The sequence below is a fragment of the Canis lupus genome, chromosome 4 (assembly GCF_003254725.2).
Source record: "Canis lupus dingo isolate Sandy chromosome 4, ASM325472v2, whole genome shotgun sequence".
Taxonomy (NCBI): domain Eukaryota; kingdom Metazoa; phylum Chordata; class Mammalia; order Carnivora; family Canidae; genus Canis; species Canis lupus.
The window spans coordinates 4249764-4270209 of NC_064246.1; the positions used below are offsets into that span (position 1 = coordinate 4249764).

Sequence of the window (20446 nt, forward strand, 5' to 3'; positions counted from 1 at the left end):
TTTTATTTATTTTTTAAGATTTATTTATTTATCGGAGAAAGAGAGAAAGTGTGCGTGCATGTGTGAGTGGTAGTAGAGGCAGAGGGAGGGGGGATGGAGAGAATCTAAGCAGACTTCTTGCTGAGTCCATAGCCAGACATGGGGCTTACTCTCATGACCCTGACTGAGATCACGACTTGAGCCAAAATCAAGAGTTGGTTGCTGAACCAACTGAGCCACCTAGATGCCCCCATGTGCTTTTTATTTTTAATGGTAAAAAACATATGACATAAATTACCCTCTTAACAATTTTTAAGTGTACAATATAGTACTAACTATATACACTCTGTTGTACAGCAGATATCTAGAACATTTTCATCTTGCTTTCCTGAAACTATACCCATTGAACAATTCCCCCTATTTCTCCTACCCCGTCACTCCGCAGTCCCTGGCAACCACATACTACTTTCTGTTTCTATGAGTTTGATTACTTTAGATATGTCATAGAAGTGTAATCATTCAGTATTTGTCTTTGTGATTGGCTTATTTCACTTAGTATATGTCCTCAATGTTTATTTGTGTTGTAGTAAATGACAAGATTTCTTTCTTTTGTAACACTAAATAATACCCATTGTGTGTATATACCACATTTCCTTTATCCTTTCTTCTATCAATAGATATTTAGGTTGCTTCTAGATATGGATGTTGTGAATAGCACTGTAATGGACATGAATATGTAAATGCTTCCTTGAGGTCCTATTTTCAATTCTTTTGGATATATATACCCAGAAGTGGGATTGTTGAATCATAGTAATTCTATTTTTAATTTTTTAAGGAACCTCTACACTATTTTCCATAAGAACTCCACCATTTTATAATCCCACATTGTATAAGGTATAAGGATTCTAATTTCTCCACATCCTTGCCAACAATTGTTATTTTCTGGTTTTCTGATAGTGGCTATCTATTGGGTATGAAGTGATATTCTATTGTGATTTTGATTTGCATCTCCCCAATATTTTGTGATGATGAGCATCTTTTCATATACTTGTTGGCCATTTGTATATTTTCTTTGGAGAAATGTCTGTTCAAGTTCTTTGCCCATTTTTAAAATGGATTGATTTTTTTTGTTATTGATTTGTAGAAGTCCTCAATATATTCTAGATGTTAATCCCTCATCTGATATGTGTTTGCATATGTTTTCTCCCATTCCATATGTTCAACCATTCCATAGGTTGGTTGTTTCCTTTGCTGCACAGACAGATATGTGCTTTTAAATATTCATCTCATCATTCTTCTGGAGAAGAGAACAAACTTACTACTTTAGTGTAATGTTAATTATAAATGGCAATGTGGAGATTATTTTCTGTGCAGGTTTTTGAACATCCATGGTAATGCTGAGCTGGAAGATTAGGATCAGAACTTAGGATAACTGGATATAGCTAAAGTAGTACTAGAAATAGCTAGAGCAGGCTAGAGAACATGGGGCTCATTCAAATCAAGTGAGGATTTGCATTTACCATAAATCTCAAAAGGGATTCTGCTAAGAGTCCAGAGACTCTTAGACTAGAGTCTTAGTCTAGAGACTTACTAGACAGTCAAGTCAAGGAGAGGGAAAAATGTACACACTTCTGAGTAGGGCAGTCAAGTTGCCCACGAGTCATAGAGCTGAATTAGGGCAAGGCTATGAAATCTTGGCTTCATTATAGGCATAAGTTGAGGAACATGGTTGATCTTAGGCACAGCATCTCAACCCAACTGGGTGGATGCACTGGTCTCAGCCAGGGAATGGATACAGGCTATTTCCTTTCTGCCCTAGTTTTTCTGGGGGGCAAGAGGTTGTTTATTTATTTTTTTAAGTGGGCTCCATGCTTAGGATGGAGCACGTCGCATGGCTTGAACTCTGAGATCAAGACCTGAGCCAAGATAAGAGTTGGACACTCAGCTGAGCCACCCAGGTGCCCCATGCCCTAGTTTTAAACAATCTTCATGGTATGGGCTCATATAAACTTCTTAGTTCTAGTGTAGACTATAGATTATCTAGAGTTAGATATAGCAGCATTACCATCAAACATAAAGACCAAAGTATATACCTTTCAGATTTTTTAAAAAATCAGTTATTCCTAAATTTGGCAATACTCCCTGAAAATTTACTCATTATTAAAATGAGTTGAGATATGCTGAAAGAAACCTTTGTAATCTATTATTAATAAAGATAAATTTTGATCAAGCATGCTAGAGGAAAGACAGAATTATTTTTCTGTTCTTCTATTTGTAAAATGTATTGTTATATGAAAGTATAATCTTGGGGGATCCCTGGGTGGCTTGGCAGTTTAGCGCCTGCCTTTGGCCCAGGGCATGATCCTGGAGACCCAGGATCGAGTCCTGCATCGGGCTCCTGGCATGGAGCCTGCTTCTCCCTCTGCCTATGTCTCTGCCTCTCTCTCTCTCTCTCTCTCTCTGTGTCTATCATGAATAAATAAATAAAATCTTTTAAAAAATTCTAAAAAAATAATTAAAAAGAAAGTTTAATCTTGGGACATCTGGTTGGCTCAGTGGTTGAGTGTCTGTCTTTGGCTGAGGGCGTGATCCCGGAGTCCAGGGATCAAGTCCCACATTAGGCTCCCTGTGAGGAGCCTGCTTCTCCCTCTGCCTATGTCTCTGCCTCTCTGTCTCTCTCTCTCTCTCTCTGTCTCTCTCTCTGTCTCTCATGAATAAATAAATAAAATCTTTTTTTAAAAAAAAGTATAATCTTCCAGTTGTAAAATAAATAAGCCATGGGGATATAAGATACAACATAGGGAATATAGTTGATAATATGGTATAAACAACTTTATATAGTGACAGATGATAACTGCATTTCTTGTGATTTCTACACTCCATAATGCGTATAAATATTGAATCTCACTAAGTGTGGTATACCTGAAATAAATATAATATTATATGTCAATTATGCTTCAAAAGAAAAAAAAAGCAATTAAAGAATATGCAGCCACACATGGGGGAAGATATTATAGTATTGTGTTAGGCAGCTAACTGAACTATTGCTTCTTCTGGACTTTATGGTGCTTATCAATTTCTAAAACTTTTTAGTTTGTCGTTATTTCTTTTCTCATTCTGAATAAACTCTCTCTTTTAGAATAAAAAATAACCATACATGTGTATGCACAAAAATATGAGTAATGTTGCATGAAGAAAAAGAAAATGTACAGTTATAGCAGATGTAAACAAACAAAGGCAGTATAAATATAAGTGTATAGTAAACAGCTCAGTTGTAGATTGGAAGATCGAACCTAACTGGTCAACAGTCGTTTTAGTATTTCAAAAGAGGATACTACTTTGGGGTTGTTGATTAAAAACAAAACATTTTTTGTTGAATTCAGTAGTGTTACACACAAGTACTTCTGTGAGTTCGAAATAAGATTTTCTCTCCTAATAATTTTTAACTGAGTTTGTCTTCTGTTTTCAGTCATTTCTTTACTTTGCCACTATTCTGTTTGGTACTCTTTTTCATACCTGAATCAAGTTTTCATACTTGGGCTGCCTTGTGCTCCATTTCTCATATGCCTTGTTCTTCTAGGGCATCTTGACCCCTATCTTATGAAGAGAAAGACCTTGGGTGTAATAGTATGATTAAGTCTGTCAGTTCCCTGGCCTTTTCATTGTTCATTACCTTCCAAGGAGAAATAGGAAGACCTGCAGCCCAAGCCAGTTAATTTTGTCTTTTGTGAATAGCTTTGCTGATAGGTCATTTGGAATAATAAAATGAGGCAAAGATTATTTTTCAGTATTAGTTATCTATAGAAGATTCCCCCTTCTCCATTATTAAGGGTAATTTAAGATTGATTCCACATGGGAAAATCATTTTTAAGGCACCTTAAAAGGAAGTCTGAAGATACACAGTAATTATGCACAGAATTCTGTTATTTGGACTTAAAAGTAAATCAATCCCAAAATGCAGAATTTTCTCATTGTCAGTGAGTTTTTTTCAGTTTAGTACAATCTTTTCTAAAATAATTTAATTAAATGCTATATACATATAGAAGTTTATGCATTTTTAATAGAAGTTTATGCATTTTTAATAAGGCTCTGAAAACAATTTGTAAGCAATTATGTTGATAACAGGTGTTTGTATCAAATTCCTCAAGATAATTCATCTATTGAAAATACTATACATTATAAAATATTTGGTACATTAATGTACCAAAGCACCTAATACAATATTGCATTCAACATAAGTTTTTAGAAATGAGTTATTGACAAAAAACATTAGTGTGGAGTAAATTTTAAGATTTACTTTTTCAGATGAATTTAATCTTTGGCCATGAATATACCCACAATGTTAGATTGCTTTATGTCTTCTAAAAAGCAGGTAACATGTCTTTTAGGAACCATGTGCTGATTTGTGTGTGTTTTATTTTCTCAGCAAGGAGCTTGGGAAACACTGCTGGCGGCTCTCGAAGTCCTCATCAGAGCAGATCACCACCAGCAGGTCTTTAATATTAAGCAATTACTGAAAGCCCGAGTGGTCCATCACTTTCTACTCACATGTCAGGTTTTGCAGGTACTTTTCATGTAACTTTACTTTGGGAGATATTTTCCACAGTTATTTGTTTAACAACTCAGTGCCGTGAACTCAGATTTTTGTGGGACTTTCAGTGGAGTTTTTGTCTTCTCCATCTTCCCTAATCTCCCAGATTCTTTCTTCTCAACTCCTGCCTCCTACAGCTTGACCTTCATACTGTCATTCATAGCTCAATTACAAAAGAACAACAACTATTGTATACCTACAATGCCTCTTTATGCTGGGTTATAATAATAATTTTGTAATCTCTTAAATATCAACAATAGCAAAGCTTTGCACAGTAGTAGTATGGTGGCCAGTAAAGTTTAACTGACACATGATTATTGCTAACTGAAACTCATTCCACATTCCTTAAATAACAAGCAAATATATTTTGTCTTAATAAGCATATATTTGCCAAAGATCTATTATATGCACTAGAATTAGCGTATAGAAAATATATCCAAAATGTTATGTTAAGGGCAGCCCTGGTGGCTCAGCGGTTTAAGGCCACTTTCAGCCCAGGGTGTGGTCCTGGAGACCCGGGATCAAGTCCCACCATGTCAGGCTCCCTGCATGGAATGGAGCCTGCTTCTCCCTCTGCCTGTGTCTGCGCCTCTCTCTCTCTCTCTGTGTCTCTCATGAATAAATAAATTAAAAAAATTTTTTAAATGTTATATTAAAAAATGGCACCTCACCAGTAGTGTCTGTGCTATGGCCTGGCTTCTAGTTAATTTTTTAGCTCTGCCTTCGCCAATATTCTTTTACAACCTTGGTTGGCATATGAGAATATTTTTCAAGGTCGTCTGTTTTTTCAGTGAGGCATCTAGTAGAACTTTATCAAGTCAGAGAAGTTCAGATGTTCCCTGGGAGCATTAATATTTATGTTTTTAATTCCTTTGTTTGAATAACACCAAGGCCTTCCCATTGTACTTGGAATAAAATCCAGAATCTGTGACTATACCTAAAGAAAGCCTATATGCCCTGGTGACCATGCCAGCCTCATTTCATGCCACTGCGGCCCCCTGGCTTATTTTCTCTTCCTAAACAGTGAGTTCTTTTCACTCCTCAGGACACATAATATTTTTTCTGACTGAGAAGTTATTAATCCTGTTCTTTCCATCTAGCTACCTCCTGCTTATCCTTCATACGTCCACTTTAAATTTACTTCCTGAGAGAAGCCCTCCTATCTCTATGCATTTTAAAGTAACCCTTCCCCTTCCTCCACTAGCTCCACATATCTCCATTTCCTAGTATCACATCATTTATGAAATTATGATTTGTTTCCCTCTGTAAATCTGCTGAGGGCAGGGATAATGTTTTTTCTTGATCACACTGGCACATACAGGTATCTAATAAATATTTGTTGGATGAATGAATTCTTTAAAAAACAAAAACATTGTATTGCCTTTTTTGGGCCCTATAGTAAATTAAATTAGACTGTTGTCTTCAGGAATACAATACAGTGAGCTCTGAGGCCCTTAGCTTGTGGAATGGTTTATGTAACATTTATATAGCATTTTTTCTCTAAATCAGTTTCTTTGTATATCCATTTTGAAACTTGCTGACCAATTTTCAAAAAGTTCACAAGACAGTGTGAAGTTCTCTTTTAGTCTTTCCATGTCAGCAGAGTAACACTTGTAAACCTGGAGATTTCTATATATATTCTCATTTTCATTTATTTATAAAAATGCTAGAAAAATTGAGGTACCAGTTCCTTTTCCTAAAAAGTATATCTCTTCATCCTTCTTCATTGAAAGAGCCCATTACCAAATAAACAGCTATTAAGAATAGTTTTATGGTAGGTATTGTAGGAATTATATAAAGAAATGAACCTAATTGTTGCTTTTATGGTATCTCAGATTATTTAAGAAAGATTGATAAATTGGTAGTATATTGGACATGGGGCAGTTTCATTAGTTCATGAGTACAGTATAAAGAACCTGAACTCAAGTGATGAAAATAGAGTGTAAAAGAAAGGGAACAAATATAAAGAAGATTATAAGGAGAATTAAAAGGGCTTGATCCTGTCTAAATAGGAGCTGCAGGAGAAATGAAATATATAATAGAGAATTTCCAGCTGGGAGACTAGAAGAATGATAGCATCATCAAAGAAGGAATTGAACATGCAAGTTGTATAGCTTATCCATTGTGCATCAGAGATTACAGTGGGACGTTCAGCAGCTGTGACCACTAGGCACCTAGATATGCAAGATTAGAACTGGGGAGAGGGATGGGAGGGACAGATGGGGAACTGTCTGCATTGATGTCACAGTGAAGCCACGGGGATGGATAAGCACTACAGGATAAACAATGTAGTGGAAGGATCATAGAGGGCTGTGGCTTGTACCTCTGGAAATATCCATTTTCAGGTGTGAAACAGGAAAAAGGAGCTATTGAAAGATGTAGAAAGAGTAGTCAAAGAGCTAAGAGAAGAACCAGGAAACCAAGGGTGGGCAGAGAGGGAACCAAATAATGTGGAAAGTTCAAAGAAAATGTGGACAGGTAAAGAAAGGGTCACTGATAGAAATTCTTAATGACTCAAGATTTCAGTGGAATGAAGGCAAGAACTAGGTTTTAAGGACTTTATTTTTTTTTTTATAATTTTTATTTATTTATGATAGTCACACACAGAGAGAGAGAGAGAGAGAGGCAGAGACATAGACAGAGGGAGAAGCAGGCTCCATGCACCGGGAGCCCGACATGGGATTCGATCCCGGGTCTCCAGGATCGCGCCCTGGGCCAAAGGCAGGCGCTAAACCGCTGCGCCACCCAGGGATCCTGGTTTTAAGGACTTTAGACAGCACGTGTGGTGGACTCATTGGAAGCAGTGAGAATAAATAATGATTAGAAAGTCTAGAAGTGAAGGGTAAAAGAAACAGTTAATAAAAGGTTCCCAAAGTTCAAGTTAAGGGATTTTTTTTAATAGACTGGGGGAAGGGTAGAAGGAGAGGGAGAGAGGCTCTTAAGCAGCTTGCATGCCCAGCACAGAGCCCAACTCAGAGCTTGATCTCACAACCCTGAGATCATGAGCCAAAATCAAGAGTCGGACATTTATTTTTTTTTAAAGATTTTATTTATTTATTCATGAGAGACACAGAGAGAGAGAGAGAAAGAGAGAGAGAGAACTGGACACAGGCAGAGGGAGAAGCAGGCTCCATGCAGGGAGCCCGATGTGGGACTTGATCCCAGGTCTCCAGGATCACGCCCTGGGCTGAAGGCTGCACTAAACCTCTGAGCCACCCGGGCTGCCCAAGAGTCGGACATTTAACTGACTGAGCCACCCAGGTGTCCCAAAGGATGTTTTTTTTTTTTTTTTTTTTTTTTAATGAAATAGGATACTAGTGACTATTTGTAAGGGGTCAGTGGAAAAGACAAGATTGAGGAAACATGGCCTGGGATGGACATAGGAATGAATGACTGCAGTGGTGACCTGGGAAGTGGAAGGCACCAGGTGCCTAATTCAGAAAAAGGGCAGATGGCTATGGCAGAAGTAGCACTGACTTGAAAATCAGAAGACCTATGTGCCTGGCTTGGCTTGGCTTGACCACTTGGCACTAATGAAAATCTTGGCGGAGGGGTTTTGGTTCTTCTGTAGAGTCAGTGATCTCTTCTTAAATCTGAGGTTTCAAAGTTAACATCTAGATTTTAGTTTTCTAATTCAGCAATTACAAAAGAGTAAATGAAGAAAAGTGGGTGCAGAGATGTATCATTTTTTGGATGTATCACATGTACAGGGAGAGGGAAGATGAGGAAGTGTACCCCCTTGGTCTTGATCTAGAGGGTGACTGCTACCTACTAGGGGAGATGGAGTTGGAGAATATAAATTATTTATTTATACCTGTCTTTATTTTTAGTAGTTGCTTGGCACTCTGCCAGGTCTTCTTATACCAGGCAATCGATGACACAGTAGAGAAGAATCAGAGGTCTGAACTATTTACATATTTTCTGTGTGGTTTAAGTTAGTCATATAATCACTTTGAGCTTCACATTCTAGAAATGAAGAATAAAACCTCTCAGAGCGGTTATGAGAAAGTGGTTTGTAAACTGGCACACATTGTAGTAATGTAATCAGTTTGGTCTATCAGGAATTTCTCCTTGTGATCCCATCATAGTAGGACAGAAGTAGGGATAGTCATCGTGGTAGTACAACTATTAGCTAACATTTATATGGCACTTACTAAATGTGAGGTGCTCTTCCAAGAGTTTCTGTCATTTAATCTTTATGACGGCCATAGGAAGTAACATGACCATTCCCATATTACTGAACTGAGGCATTGAGGTATTAAATATGCCCCAAATCACACAGATAATGAGTGGAGAGGCCAGAATGCAAAGCTAGGTGGTTTGGCTTCAGAGCCATGCTCATGAGCACCGTAATATAACTTTGCCCTGTTAATTAAGATAAATGGACTGAGAGTAAGTTGCTGTTGGTTTTAATGAATTTTTTAATGGCAGGATATATTGAATGGGGAAGTTGCAACTCAGTTTAGTGGTAAATATGATCAGACTAGAGTAGTAAACCAACATAATTCTGTCTTAAAAGGAATCTATTGCTTAAATGGAAAATGTTAGTTGGCAGTTCTCTTTAAATCTAAAGAGTTTTTTTTATTTTTTCAGGAACACAAAGAGGGGCAGCTTACATCCATGCCCCGAGAGGTTTGTAACTCATTTGTGAAAATTATAGCAGAAGTCCTTGGATCTCCTCCAGATTTGGAATTATTGACAATTATCTTCAATTTCCTTTTAGCAGTTCACCCTCCTACTAATACTTACGTTTGTCACAACCCCACAAATTTCTACTTTTCTTTGCACATAGGTAGGTATAATCATATTTTGTTAGATTTTGGCTATCTCAGTTTTAATTATTTTTCTTCCCACCCAATCCACATTTGTCTGATATTCATTGGCTTCTGTATGCTAAGAACTATCCTAATCACACAGTGGGGTTGGAACAGGGCAAAGGAATATAGAATGAACCAGACACAGTCTCTGCCTTCAGAGAGCTTTATTGCTGAGAGGAGAGAGGAGTCAAATACCCAAATATCTATAGTAAAAAGCAATATCTGGCAAGTACCTAATAGTAGATACAAAAGAAGAACTACTTGATTTTAGAAGAGTGAGGGTTTCATCAGGCCACTATGGAGAGGGAAGATTTAATAGATCCTATATATGACATGGGCATTGAATAATTTAGGTAAATTTGAGATGTATATTAGAAAATTAGCACTCCAGGTGAAGAGAATGACTTAAAGAGAGAAAAAAAATAGAGAAAATAAAGAATAATGAATTTTACTCAAGTATGTGGGCTCTTTAAAGGATCAGTGATACCATAAACAAAACCATAAACATAGTTTGGGACCACCACTTATTTATTTTTTCCCCTGATGTCATATTAAATGGATTCTTGAAGGTGAGGCCAGAGAATTTGAACTTACATTCTATTTAGAGATCACTAAAGGATTTGGTTTTGTTGTGTTTGTTTTGAGCAAAGAAATATGTAAGTAAATTACTGCAATAAAATTCAAGAAGGAGAATCTCCCATGTAGAAGTGAGTTGAAGCTCTGAGACTAGATGAGACCACCTAAGAAAGGTATAGAGAGAGAGTAAAGAAAAAAGGAAGCTAAGGATAGAACTATAAGAAAGAATAATTAGTATAAAGAAAGATGGAAAAATCAGAATTCAAAAAGAACCAGGAAAATGTAATGTGGCAAGAAAGCAAGCATGAATATACTTCTGAGAAAACTAGATAGTAAGTTTGGAGAGGAAAACTTGTAAAACATCCATTTAGGAATGTAATAAATGAATAAAATGATTCAACAGCAGTAAAAATCCAAATGCAAACAGACAACATGACTTTGTGTTAGATTCAGCACGTTTAGTAAATAAAGTTCTGTCAGGACTCTGGAAACAGGGTAGTTGCAAAGATGAATAAAATGTGTCCATTCCCATACTAAGCTTACAACCTATTTGAGGGGAAAGAGACATAAACAGGTAATGACATCGTGTGGAAAGGACAGTGATGGTTTTTTGTTTGTTTTTTTTGTTTGTTTGTTTGTTTGTTTCTGGTAGCATAGAGCACGGAGAAGAGGTGTTTCCTGGAGGAGGTGATGCCTGCCTGCTCTGAGGCTTAAACATTGAGTAGGAGTTGAAGGGAGGGGGCTTCCAAACAAAGCAAACAGCTTGCTTGGGAGCTGTGAGAAATAGGTGCTACAGAAGTGTCATGAGGAAAGGCTGGAAGGAATCTGAAGGGAGATCACGGAGATTCTTACAAAGGGGAAGTTAGGCTTTATCCAGAGTGGGAAGGAGGCAGCAGAGAGCCACTAGAGGGTTCTTAGCAGGGGTTGACATTTGATAGAATTCTGAAAGCTTGGATTTGAGGGTGACCGATGCCCATTGTAGATACCGTTTACAAGTCTGCGACACACGTCCAAGTGAGCCATGATAAGCGCCCCCATTATGGCACTGTGCTAGGGATAAGAGGAGCTCAAGATGCAGAATCAAGTCAGCAGAACCTGGAGACTGACTTCACATGGATGATGGAAAGGTAGTGGCCAAGGGTGGCTCCTGGCTTCTACTTGGGAAATGGGTACTTCTGCCAAATGAACCAGAAAACAAAACAGGACTGAATTTAGGGCAGAAAGAGGATTCAGATTTAGATTTGTAGCATTTGTTATGCATTTAAGAAATCAAGCCATTGAGAAAATAAATAAATAATAATTAATTAATTAATTAATTAAAAAAATAAAAAGAAATCAAGCCATTGAATTTACAAGTATGAAGCTCAGAAAAGAAGATTAAGCTGTAGGTATCCATTTTAGAGTCATATTGGACATTTAAGGGGATATATAAAAATATAGGACATAGTCCTTTACTCAAGGAGTGAACAGTTAGCTGTTGAAATGTAGAAATAACTGTAAATATGGTTATAATTCAAAGAAAATAAAAGTTAACTTGGCAAGTAACAGTATAAAAAATTTACATGTAAGAAAGAATAGCATGTACTCACATAGCAAATGTGCATTAGTATAAAACATGCTATATTTTTTCACTTTGAACATCTTTTTGTAAAAATTTCTATTTAATTATTTGCTTTTAAAATTATATTTTCATTTTATCCTTTTAAAAATTTTACTATCCCAATTTTTAAAAAATTTCAGATGGCAAGATCTTTCAGGAGAAAGTACAGTCAATCATGTACCTGAGACATTCCAGCAGTGGAGGAAAGTCTGTTCCTAGCCCTGGATTTATGGTAATAAGCCCATCTGGTTTTACTGCTTCACCACCTGAAGGTAAACATAATGATGACAGTGTAACCCTTTCTCATATAGTTCTGAATATTAGCAGATAAATAAATTGTACATGTTTTAGCAGTATGATATATGTGATAGATCAAGTAAGTGGATGATTAAACAAAAATTATAGACTATATTTAAGGAATCCACTTTATTACTTTCTGGATCAGTAGCTCACACTCAGTATAACAAGAGATACTCCAGGGAGTTAGGAAACAGAAGAGGCATGTGCTGTATCGCTCTGGAACTGTCTCCTTTTATCATAGTCATTTGTCTTTCATGAAGTTTCGGATTTATTTTACCATTTTCTTCAAAAGCTTTGTCTGGCTTACTCTCTCCTTTCTCTCTAAACATTGTTCTAGACAATGTTCATCTAGTACTCCAGCTCGAATTCCTGAACTCTGGGGACCTTTCCTTCTATTTTATCTACTACTACTATGCATGGACTCCATCATCATCAAGAATACGTCCCAGCTGTGAAACTTCAGTATCTTACTCTCTGATAACAACCTCTTGTCTTCTGGTTTCTTTATCACCATCCTACATTCCCTTCTACCTGTTTTCCCTATCTCACCTAGATCCCATTAACCAGTCATTTTCCTGACACTGCCTGCAGCTTCCTTGGCCTTTGGGCATTCCTGACCTAAAAAAACCCAGCCCTGTCTCAATCTAACCATCCTCAGACCACTGAAAGCTGCCAGAGAGAATTTCTGACTTTACAGGAGTCTCCAACTGTAGCTGGTCTTTTAATGCTGCCCTATCATTCTTTAGTGTGTTCAAAATAAATTCCCTCTTCTATTTCCATAGCAAGTGTATCAAGTCTTTAAGCTTATAGCACTTTTGTATCTTCCTAACATACTTAACAGACTACCTCATCTCTACTTTTATAGAGAAAAAATAGGTACACATCTCCTAGTTGCTAACTGGCTGTGCATCTTTTCCATTCCTGACAGCTGCACTCTTCTAGAGAAGAGGGATGTGTTTTAACTAGTTTTATTTAGAATTTTATAGGAATTATCTATTCTTAAAATCATTGTACATTACTCTAAAACATTTTCAAATACAGTCATTCCCCCGCTTTTTTCCAGGTCTTTTGAACAGAATCTTTTGGCGACCTTGCCCAGCCAAAATGCAGAAATAACTAGGGAAGACTTCTGAGCTACAGAGCTACTACTACCAAAAAGCCTATGTTCTGAAACAGTTCATCCAGTTTCTATTTATATTTATACGCAAGTTCTAGCACACAAAAGAAATTGCCTGGAGAGCTTGTAAAACAGAACTTGGGGCCCCTCCCTCATACATTCTGATTCAGTAGATCCGGGGGAGCCTGAGAATGTGCATTTCTAACAATCACACAGGTTGTGCTTGTGGATCTCCATGCTCCTGGCTCACAAGCCACACCTTGAGCAGCATTCACTTTATCCTGCAATTAGAATGACAGTGATTTTTTGGTCTTGCCTTACATAGAGTATTAAAAGTAGCAAACTGGGCAGCTAGAAGTCAAAAAACCATTGCTTCTCACTGACAACATCAAGAAGTGACTACAAAAAAAGAATGAGAGACAGAATAGTCCAGGGGCATTTAGTCTAGGCATCATAACAAGTATGAGTATTACTACCATTTACTGAGTACCTCTTATATGCCAGACACTATACTGGGAGCATCACAAATAGAGCATCTCACTTAATCCTTAAAGCAGCCTTGCAAACTTGATATTTGAACCTTCCTTTTACATTTATAGAAACTAACACTCAAATAATTTAATGATTTACCTAAGACCACCTAACTAACAGAACTTGAATCTAGTTATATCTCATTGTAAAGCCCACACTTTTCTACTACATCAAATTGCATCCTAATGACTGTTGGCCTACAGTAAATTTTCACTTAATTTCGATACAATGGAGCCATTAATCCTATGATTTTGAATCATTCAATCAACATTATTTTGTTAAGGAGACAGGAAAAGACCTACATTTTTGGAAGATTTTAATAAAAAGTTAAAAGAAAAAGTCTTTTGAGCACTGAAGAATTTTAAGCACAAGTTACTAGGAACATTAACCGATGTGGATTTTTTTTTTTTAATGTGGATTCTTTTAACACTGCTGGATAAGTGGGTTATTGCTGTGGTTGTGACTGATAGTGCAGAAAACAAGTGTTCCCCCTTCATAGATTTGAAGAGTATTTTTCTGTCTACCCTTACCAGGAAACAACTCCTCCAATATTATCCCACAACGGATGACCATCAACATGCTGCGTTCTAGAAGCCTACCAGCATTTCCTACTGCTTCACCTCGAGTGCAACCACAAAAACTGACTGGAAGTTTGGGTTGTAGTATTGACAAGTTACAAAATATTGCAGATAATTATGCTGCTTCCCAAGCAGAGAAACTGAATTCTCTGGCGAGTTCTGAGACCCTGAAAAAAGGCAAAGAAGATGTACTTGTCAGTAGCTTTGATTCTGCAAAAGCTGTGTGTGAAATGGAAGCTGCCCTTTCAGCCCGCACCTCTGTCAATGGTGTCCCAAAAGGAACATTGGGATTTCTGGGGGTCAAAGTCGATCATAAAGAATTGGCAGCAGAACTCAGATTAGATGATGACAGTCCTGGGGACGAGTCCTGCCCACGCCGACCTGATTACCTGAAGGGACTGGCCTCATTCCAGCGAAGCCACAGCACTATTGCAAGCCTAGGGCTAGCTTTTCCTTCCCAGAATGGATCTGCAGCAGTTGGACGTTGGCCAAGTCTCGTTGATAGGAACACCGATGACTGGGAAAACTTTGCCTTTTCTCTTGGTTATGAGCCATACTCCAGCCGAACTGCAAGTACTCACAGGTACTCAGGTGTTTTGCAGCCCCTACCCTTTTTCTTACTGTTCTTAGAAGAATATCTACCTTCCAGAAATGTCTTCATTATGTCACTTCACATATACAACATATATAACAAACAGAAAGTTACCTTTCTCTTTATTTGAATGCTATATAATATTGAATTCCATATTTTACCAAAGGCTAAACCATAAGTAGCTCCTAAAGAAAAAAAATGCCTTGTGGTTTATTTAATTCTTATGGTTTTTAGGGAAAAAAACTTATCAGGGAAACTATAATATTTATAAGTAACAAGCAATATCTAGTGAGAGTTTCTGTGGTGATGGGAAAGTTTTACCTGTGCCCTGAAGTACAGTAGACACTGGCTATGTATACCTGCTAACCACTTGAAAGTGGCTAGTGCAACTGAAGAACTGAATTTTTTAGTCCTTTTAAATAGTTTAAATAGTGTAAGTGGCTAGTGACCACCACCCTCTTGCACATCATAGCTGTGGAATAGAATGGTGTTTAATAGACTATGTACCTAAACTATATTGGTGTTAAATAAAGTGAAAAAAGTGACGGCAAATTTCTTAGTCACAGTTAAACATTTTATAATTTTATGAGCTTTTTATAAAGATTTTATTTATTTATTAGAGACAGAGAGAGAGAGAGACCATGAGCAGAGGAGAAGGGCAGATGGTAGAAGCAGACACCCCACTGAGTAGGGAACCTGATGTGGGGCTTGATCCCAGGACCATGGGACCACAACCCAAGCTGAAGGCAGATGCCTAACCCACTGTGCCACCCAGGTGCCCCATAATTTTATGAACTTTTGTTTCACATGTTAAAATTATTACTACTCCTCACAGTTCTTAAGGTAATCATGTACTTGTCTTCCTGATATTGTGTTAGTAAGACTTTTGGGGTCTCTGTTTCAGTGTAACAGAAGACTGTTTGGTTCCTATATGCTGTGGATTATATGAGCTCTTAAGCGGAGTTCTTCTCATCTTGCCTGATGTTATGCTTCAAGATGTGATGGACAAGCTCATTCAGGCAGACACACTGCTAGTCCTTGTTAATCACCCATCACCTGCTATACAACAAGGAGTTATTAAAGTAAGGACAGACTCTAGATGTGTTGTTTTAATTCAGAAAAGTAAACATGTGCGTAGTTTAAAATTTGAATATGTATGTTAAAGTAGACCTAAAGCTTTATTTTATTCTAAGGAACAATGAACTGATACATACAGTGGGCCCTTGAATAACACAGGTTTGAACTGCATGGGTTCACTTATACACTTTTTTTTTTTAAATACACTAGAGTACTATAAATATATTTTCTCCTCATGATTGTCTTAACGCTTTCTTTTCTCAAGCTTACTTTATTGTAAGAATACAACACGGAATACATAGAACATACAGAATTTGTGTTAATCGATTGTTTTTACGTGATTGGTAAGACTTCCCATCAACAGTAGATTGTTAGGAGTTAAGTCCTAGGGGAGTCAGAAGTTATATGCAGATTTTCAACTGTGGGAGGGGATTGGCACCTCTAACACTCATATTGGTCAAGGGCCAACTGTATTTTATTGCTTCTTAGTCATACTTTTATATTTGTTATCATACAATTTTAAGCTCTCCTCCATATATCAATTCATACCAAGGAACACAGAGTTCATTGGAAATCTTTCCTGCAGTGTAGTATCAAATCTTAAGCATTTAACTTCAGGGTTTTGCTCAGATGTCACCTTTTCAGGGACCTGATCACCTTTCAGAATAGCTTCCCTCTAGTGTCTGACTCCTCTTTGATTCTAGCATCCCAGTTATGTCTTGTAATTATCTTTTTATTCTGTCTGTGAGCTTTTCTTTTGGTCTCCCATGCTGACATATCAGCTCCATGAGGGTGGGCATCTCGTGCTAGTGTACACTAGGTACTAAGCATAGTGTTGAATGAATAAATGTTTAATATGAATGGTTTCCATTAGAAAAAAACCAATATTGAAATGGTCTTTTAAAGATTCTCATTTTCTTTAGAATAATTTCTACATTCCAGGCGGTTATCTAGTGAGAGAGAAAGGCATATACCCAACTAAGTAAAATATAAAGACCTCTTATGGTAGGTGCTTCAGTGACAACATTAATAAAGAAGAATGGTAGTATAGGAAAAACAATTAATTCTGATGGGGGAGCCAGGGAAGGCTTCATGCAAAAGGTATATTTGGTATTAAGCTATAAACTTAGAAAGCTTTTTAAGTAGGGCAGTAAATAGATGTGTGTTTGGGGAAGAATCATCTATCAGCACTGTGAGGAAGTGATTGCAGGGGAGAGAGAGGTGGAAGTATTCTGTTTAGCAGGATAGCACAGTAGTCCGTGGGAGAAGTGATGAGTTCTGATCTGGGGAAGTAGGTGGGAAGTCAAAGGATGCACAAATTTGAGAGACATTCACTGGAATGAAGGGGAGAGACCTTCATAATTACACATGGGCAATCAGGGCTGGAAAAGCCAAAAGTAAGATTAGCTGTGAAATCTAGGAAGATGGTGCTACTGTGGCTGTAAGATTGGAACCATGAAAGATGTACGTTTGGAGGGAAAATAATTAATTGGATTTTACACGTGTTGTACTTAAGATGCCAGAGAAGGGTAGAAATTTAGGCCTGTGCTCAGGAGAAATAATTTGTCAAGAGGTCTAGAAATGGAGGTAGACTTCTCCTAGAGGAGATGCACACACACACACATACATATTTACAGAGAGGGTAGTACAATGTTGACTAATTTTTTTTCACTTCAGAATAAACCACAAATATTGTACTTCTGCTCAACTAAGGCTACCAATCTACTAGGTGTCCATGCTCAGCTAAAAAGCTAGTCTCCCCATAACAAAAATATTCAGATCTCCAAGATAAAGTCATCTTTAGCATTCTAAAGTAGTCAGAAACAAAGATTATTTTTGTTTTGCTGTGGAGATCGCATAATTTTGAGCTTTCTATGTTCTAAAGATATGAAATTAAATGGTAAGTTAACAAGTATTTGTCTGATTTGTGTACATCATATAAAATGTTAATGCATTATGTAAATTGTCTTCATTTCTTTTCTTAGCTGTTAGATGCATATTTTAATAGAGCATCTAAGGAACAAAAAGATAAATTCCTAAAGAACCGTGGCTTTTCCTTGCTAGCCAACCAGTTGTATCTTCATCGGGGAACACAGGAATTGTTAGAATGCTTCATTGAAATGTTCTTTGGTCGTCGTATTGGCCTTGATGAAGAGTAAGTGGATTCTTTCCTCTACCATTATTGGGATCTTTTGTCTTAAAAATAAAATTTATTAAGCTGACTCTCAATAAAATTATTTGGTCATTAAAAATAACCTTCTAAATGTCATTTTCCATAAATTAGTTTCTTCCTGTGTATTTCAACATTAGTAAGAAACTAGAAACAAATGCTTCATCAAAAGAAAGAAGGTGATCAGTTAGATTTAGTTAACATGAGAAGCGTAACTGGAAAGAAGGCTCTTATTTTCACAGCAGCAGATCACGTGAGTGGTCCGTAGAGAAGCTTCCTAGTCCCCTTAGCCTCCACGTTTTCTGAGAGAAAAGTACATCCCTCAAAAAGAAAAAACAAAAAACAAAAAAACACTACATCCCTCACCTGGAATTCCTGGTTTGCCTGAAAAGTGAAACTGATACCACTGTCTGTGTTAGAGTAGTGAGAAATGTGTGTCTTATCATTGTCATCATTAAGTGTCTTCTACTTATTGAGTACACCGATTCAGACCTTGAGGAATTTACTTTTTTTTCATTTGTTTTTATTGAAGTTTGATTTGCCAACACATAGTATAATACCCAGTGCTCATCCTGTCAAGTGCCCCCCTCGGTGCGCATCGCCCAGTTACCCCAATCCCTGGCCCACCTCCCCTTCCACAACCCTTTGTTCATTTCCCAGAGTTAGGAGTCTCTCACGGTTTGTCTCCCTCTAATTTTTCCCACTCAGTTCCCCTCCTTTCCTTTATAATCCCTTTCACTATTTCTTATATTCCCCGTATGAGTGAAACCATAAGATGATTGTCTTTCTCCAATTGACTTACTTCATCAGCATCAGCATCAGAACCCTCCAGTTCTATCCACATCGAAGCAAATGGTGGGTATTTGTCCTTTCTGATGGCTGGGTAATATTCCTTGTATATATACCATATCTTTTTAATCCATTCATCTGTTGAAGGACATTGAGGCTCCTTCCACAGTTTGGCTATTGTTGACATTGCTGCTATGAACACTGGGGTGCAGGTGTCCTAGCATTTCACTACATCTGTATCTTTGGAGTAAATACTCAGTAGTGCAATTGCTAGGTTGTAGGGTAGCTCTATTTTTAACTTTTTTGAGGAACCTCCACACTGTTTTCCAGAGTGGCTGCACCAGTTCTCATTCCCACCAGCCATACAAGAGTGTTCCCTCTTCTCCACATCTTCTCCAACATTTGTTGTTTCCTCTCTTGTTGATTTTCTTTTCTTTTCTTTTTTTTAAAGATTTTATTTGTTTTTTATGAGATAGGGAGAGAGAGGCAGAGACACAGGCAGAGGGAGAAGCAGAGGGAGAAGCAGGCTCCATGCAGGGAGCCCAACGTGGAACTCGATCCCAGATCTCCAGGATCGCGCCCTGGGCCGAAGGCAGGCACTAAACCACTGAGCCACCCAGGGATCCCCCTTTTTTTTTTTTTAAGATTTTATTTTTTTATTCATGAAAGACACAGAAGGCAGAGACACAGGCAGAGGGAGAAGCAGGCTCCCTGCAGGGAGCCTGATGTGGGACTCCATCCCAGGATTCCGGTGTCACACCCTGGGCCCAAGGCAGACTCAACCACTGAGCCATCCAGGTGTCCCTGTTTTGTTAATTTTCGCTATTCTCATTGGTATGAGGTGGTAACTCTTTGCGGTTTTGGTTTTTTTGTGGTTTTTTTGTTTTGTTGTTTTTTACAAGTCAACTTTTATTGGATATTAATTGTGAATTAGGACAATGGAAGGATTCAAGGGTGCCAGGCAAAAGTCATGGTCAGGAATGCCAAACATGCTTCCACACTGGCCCCTCTTTGGTGGTACTTGCATAGCCGTTCATGTTTGAGTTCCTTGTAAGAACGACAGTAGTTGAAAAGCACATAAGCAACCAGTACCATAGAAATCCCAGCGACACCCCCTTTCTTCACATTGATATACTTGTTGTAATACCAGTAGTAGCCTCTTTGAAATGCTCCAGCATGCGCTTAGGGGTGAAATCCTGCATCAGTACCAGCCTGGCAGCTCTCCTAGTTTCACCTCCATGAGCTTCTTCTCCTTCACTGGTACAGATGATGCCATCTTGGAATCCAGGGTGTCTACTCTCTTATTGTGGTTTTGATTTGTATTGCCTGATGGCAAGTGATGCGGAGCATTTTCTCATATGCTTATTGGCCATGTGTATGTCTTTGGTGAAATTTCTGTTCATGTCTTCTGCCCATATCATGATTGGATTTTTTGTTTCTTGCGTGTTGAGTTTAATTAGTTCCTTATAGATCTTGGATACTAGCCCTTTATCTGATATGTCATTTGCAAATATCTTTTCCCATTCTGTAGGTTGTCTTTTAGTCTTGTTGACTGTTTCTTTTGCTGTGTAGAAGCTTTTTATTCTGATTAAGTCCCAATAGTTCATTTTTGCTTTTGTTTCCCTTGCCTTCATAGATGTATCCTGCAGGAAGTTACTGTAGCCAAATTCAAAAAAGTCATTGCCTGTGTTCTCTAGCATTTTGATGAATTCCTGTCTCACATTTAGAT

At 37.7% G+C, this 20446-nt stretch overlaps 1 protein-coding gene and 1 pseudogene across 1 annotated transcript in view; one reads left to right on the forward strand and one right to left on the reverse strand.

The window, feature by feature from the left end:
* The window catches only part of LYST (lysosomal trafficking regulator), a 189329-nt gene that overhangs the window by 75832 nt on the left and 93051 nt on the right, over positions 1-20446 (forward strand). Inside the window, exons 20-25 of the mRNA XM_025448651.3 lie at positions 4406-4543; positions 9164-9362; positions 11704-11835; positions 14045-14672; positions 15586-15763; positions 17744-17913. Coding sequence (XP_025304436.1) covers positions 4406-4543; positions 9164-9362; positions 11704-11835; positions 14045-14672; positions 15586-15763; positions 17744-17913 — 1445 coding nt within the window. The remainder of the gene's footprint in view (positions 1-4405; positions 4544-9163; positions 9363-11703; positions 11836-14044; positions 14673-15585; positions 15764-17743; positions 17914-20446) is intronic.
* On the reverse strand, positions 19635-20109 carry LOC112660911 (ATP synthase subunit f, mitochondrial-like; annotated as a pseudogene).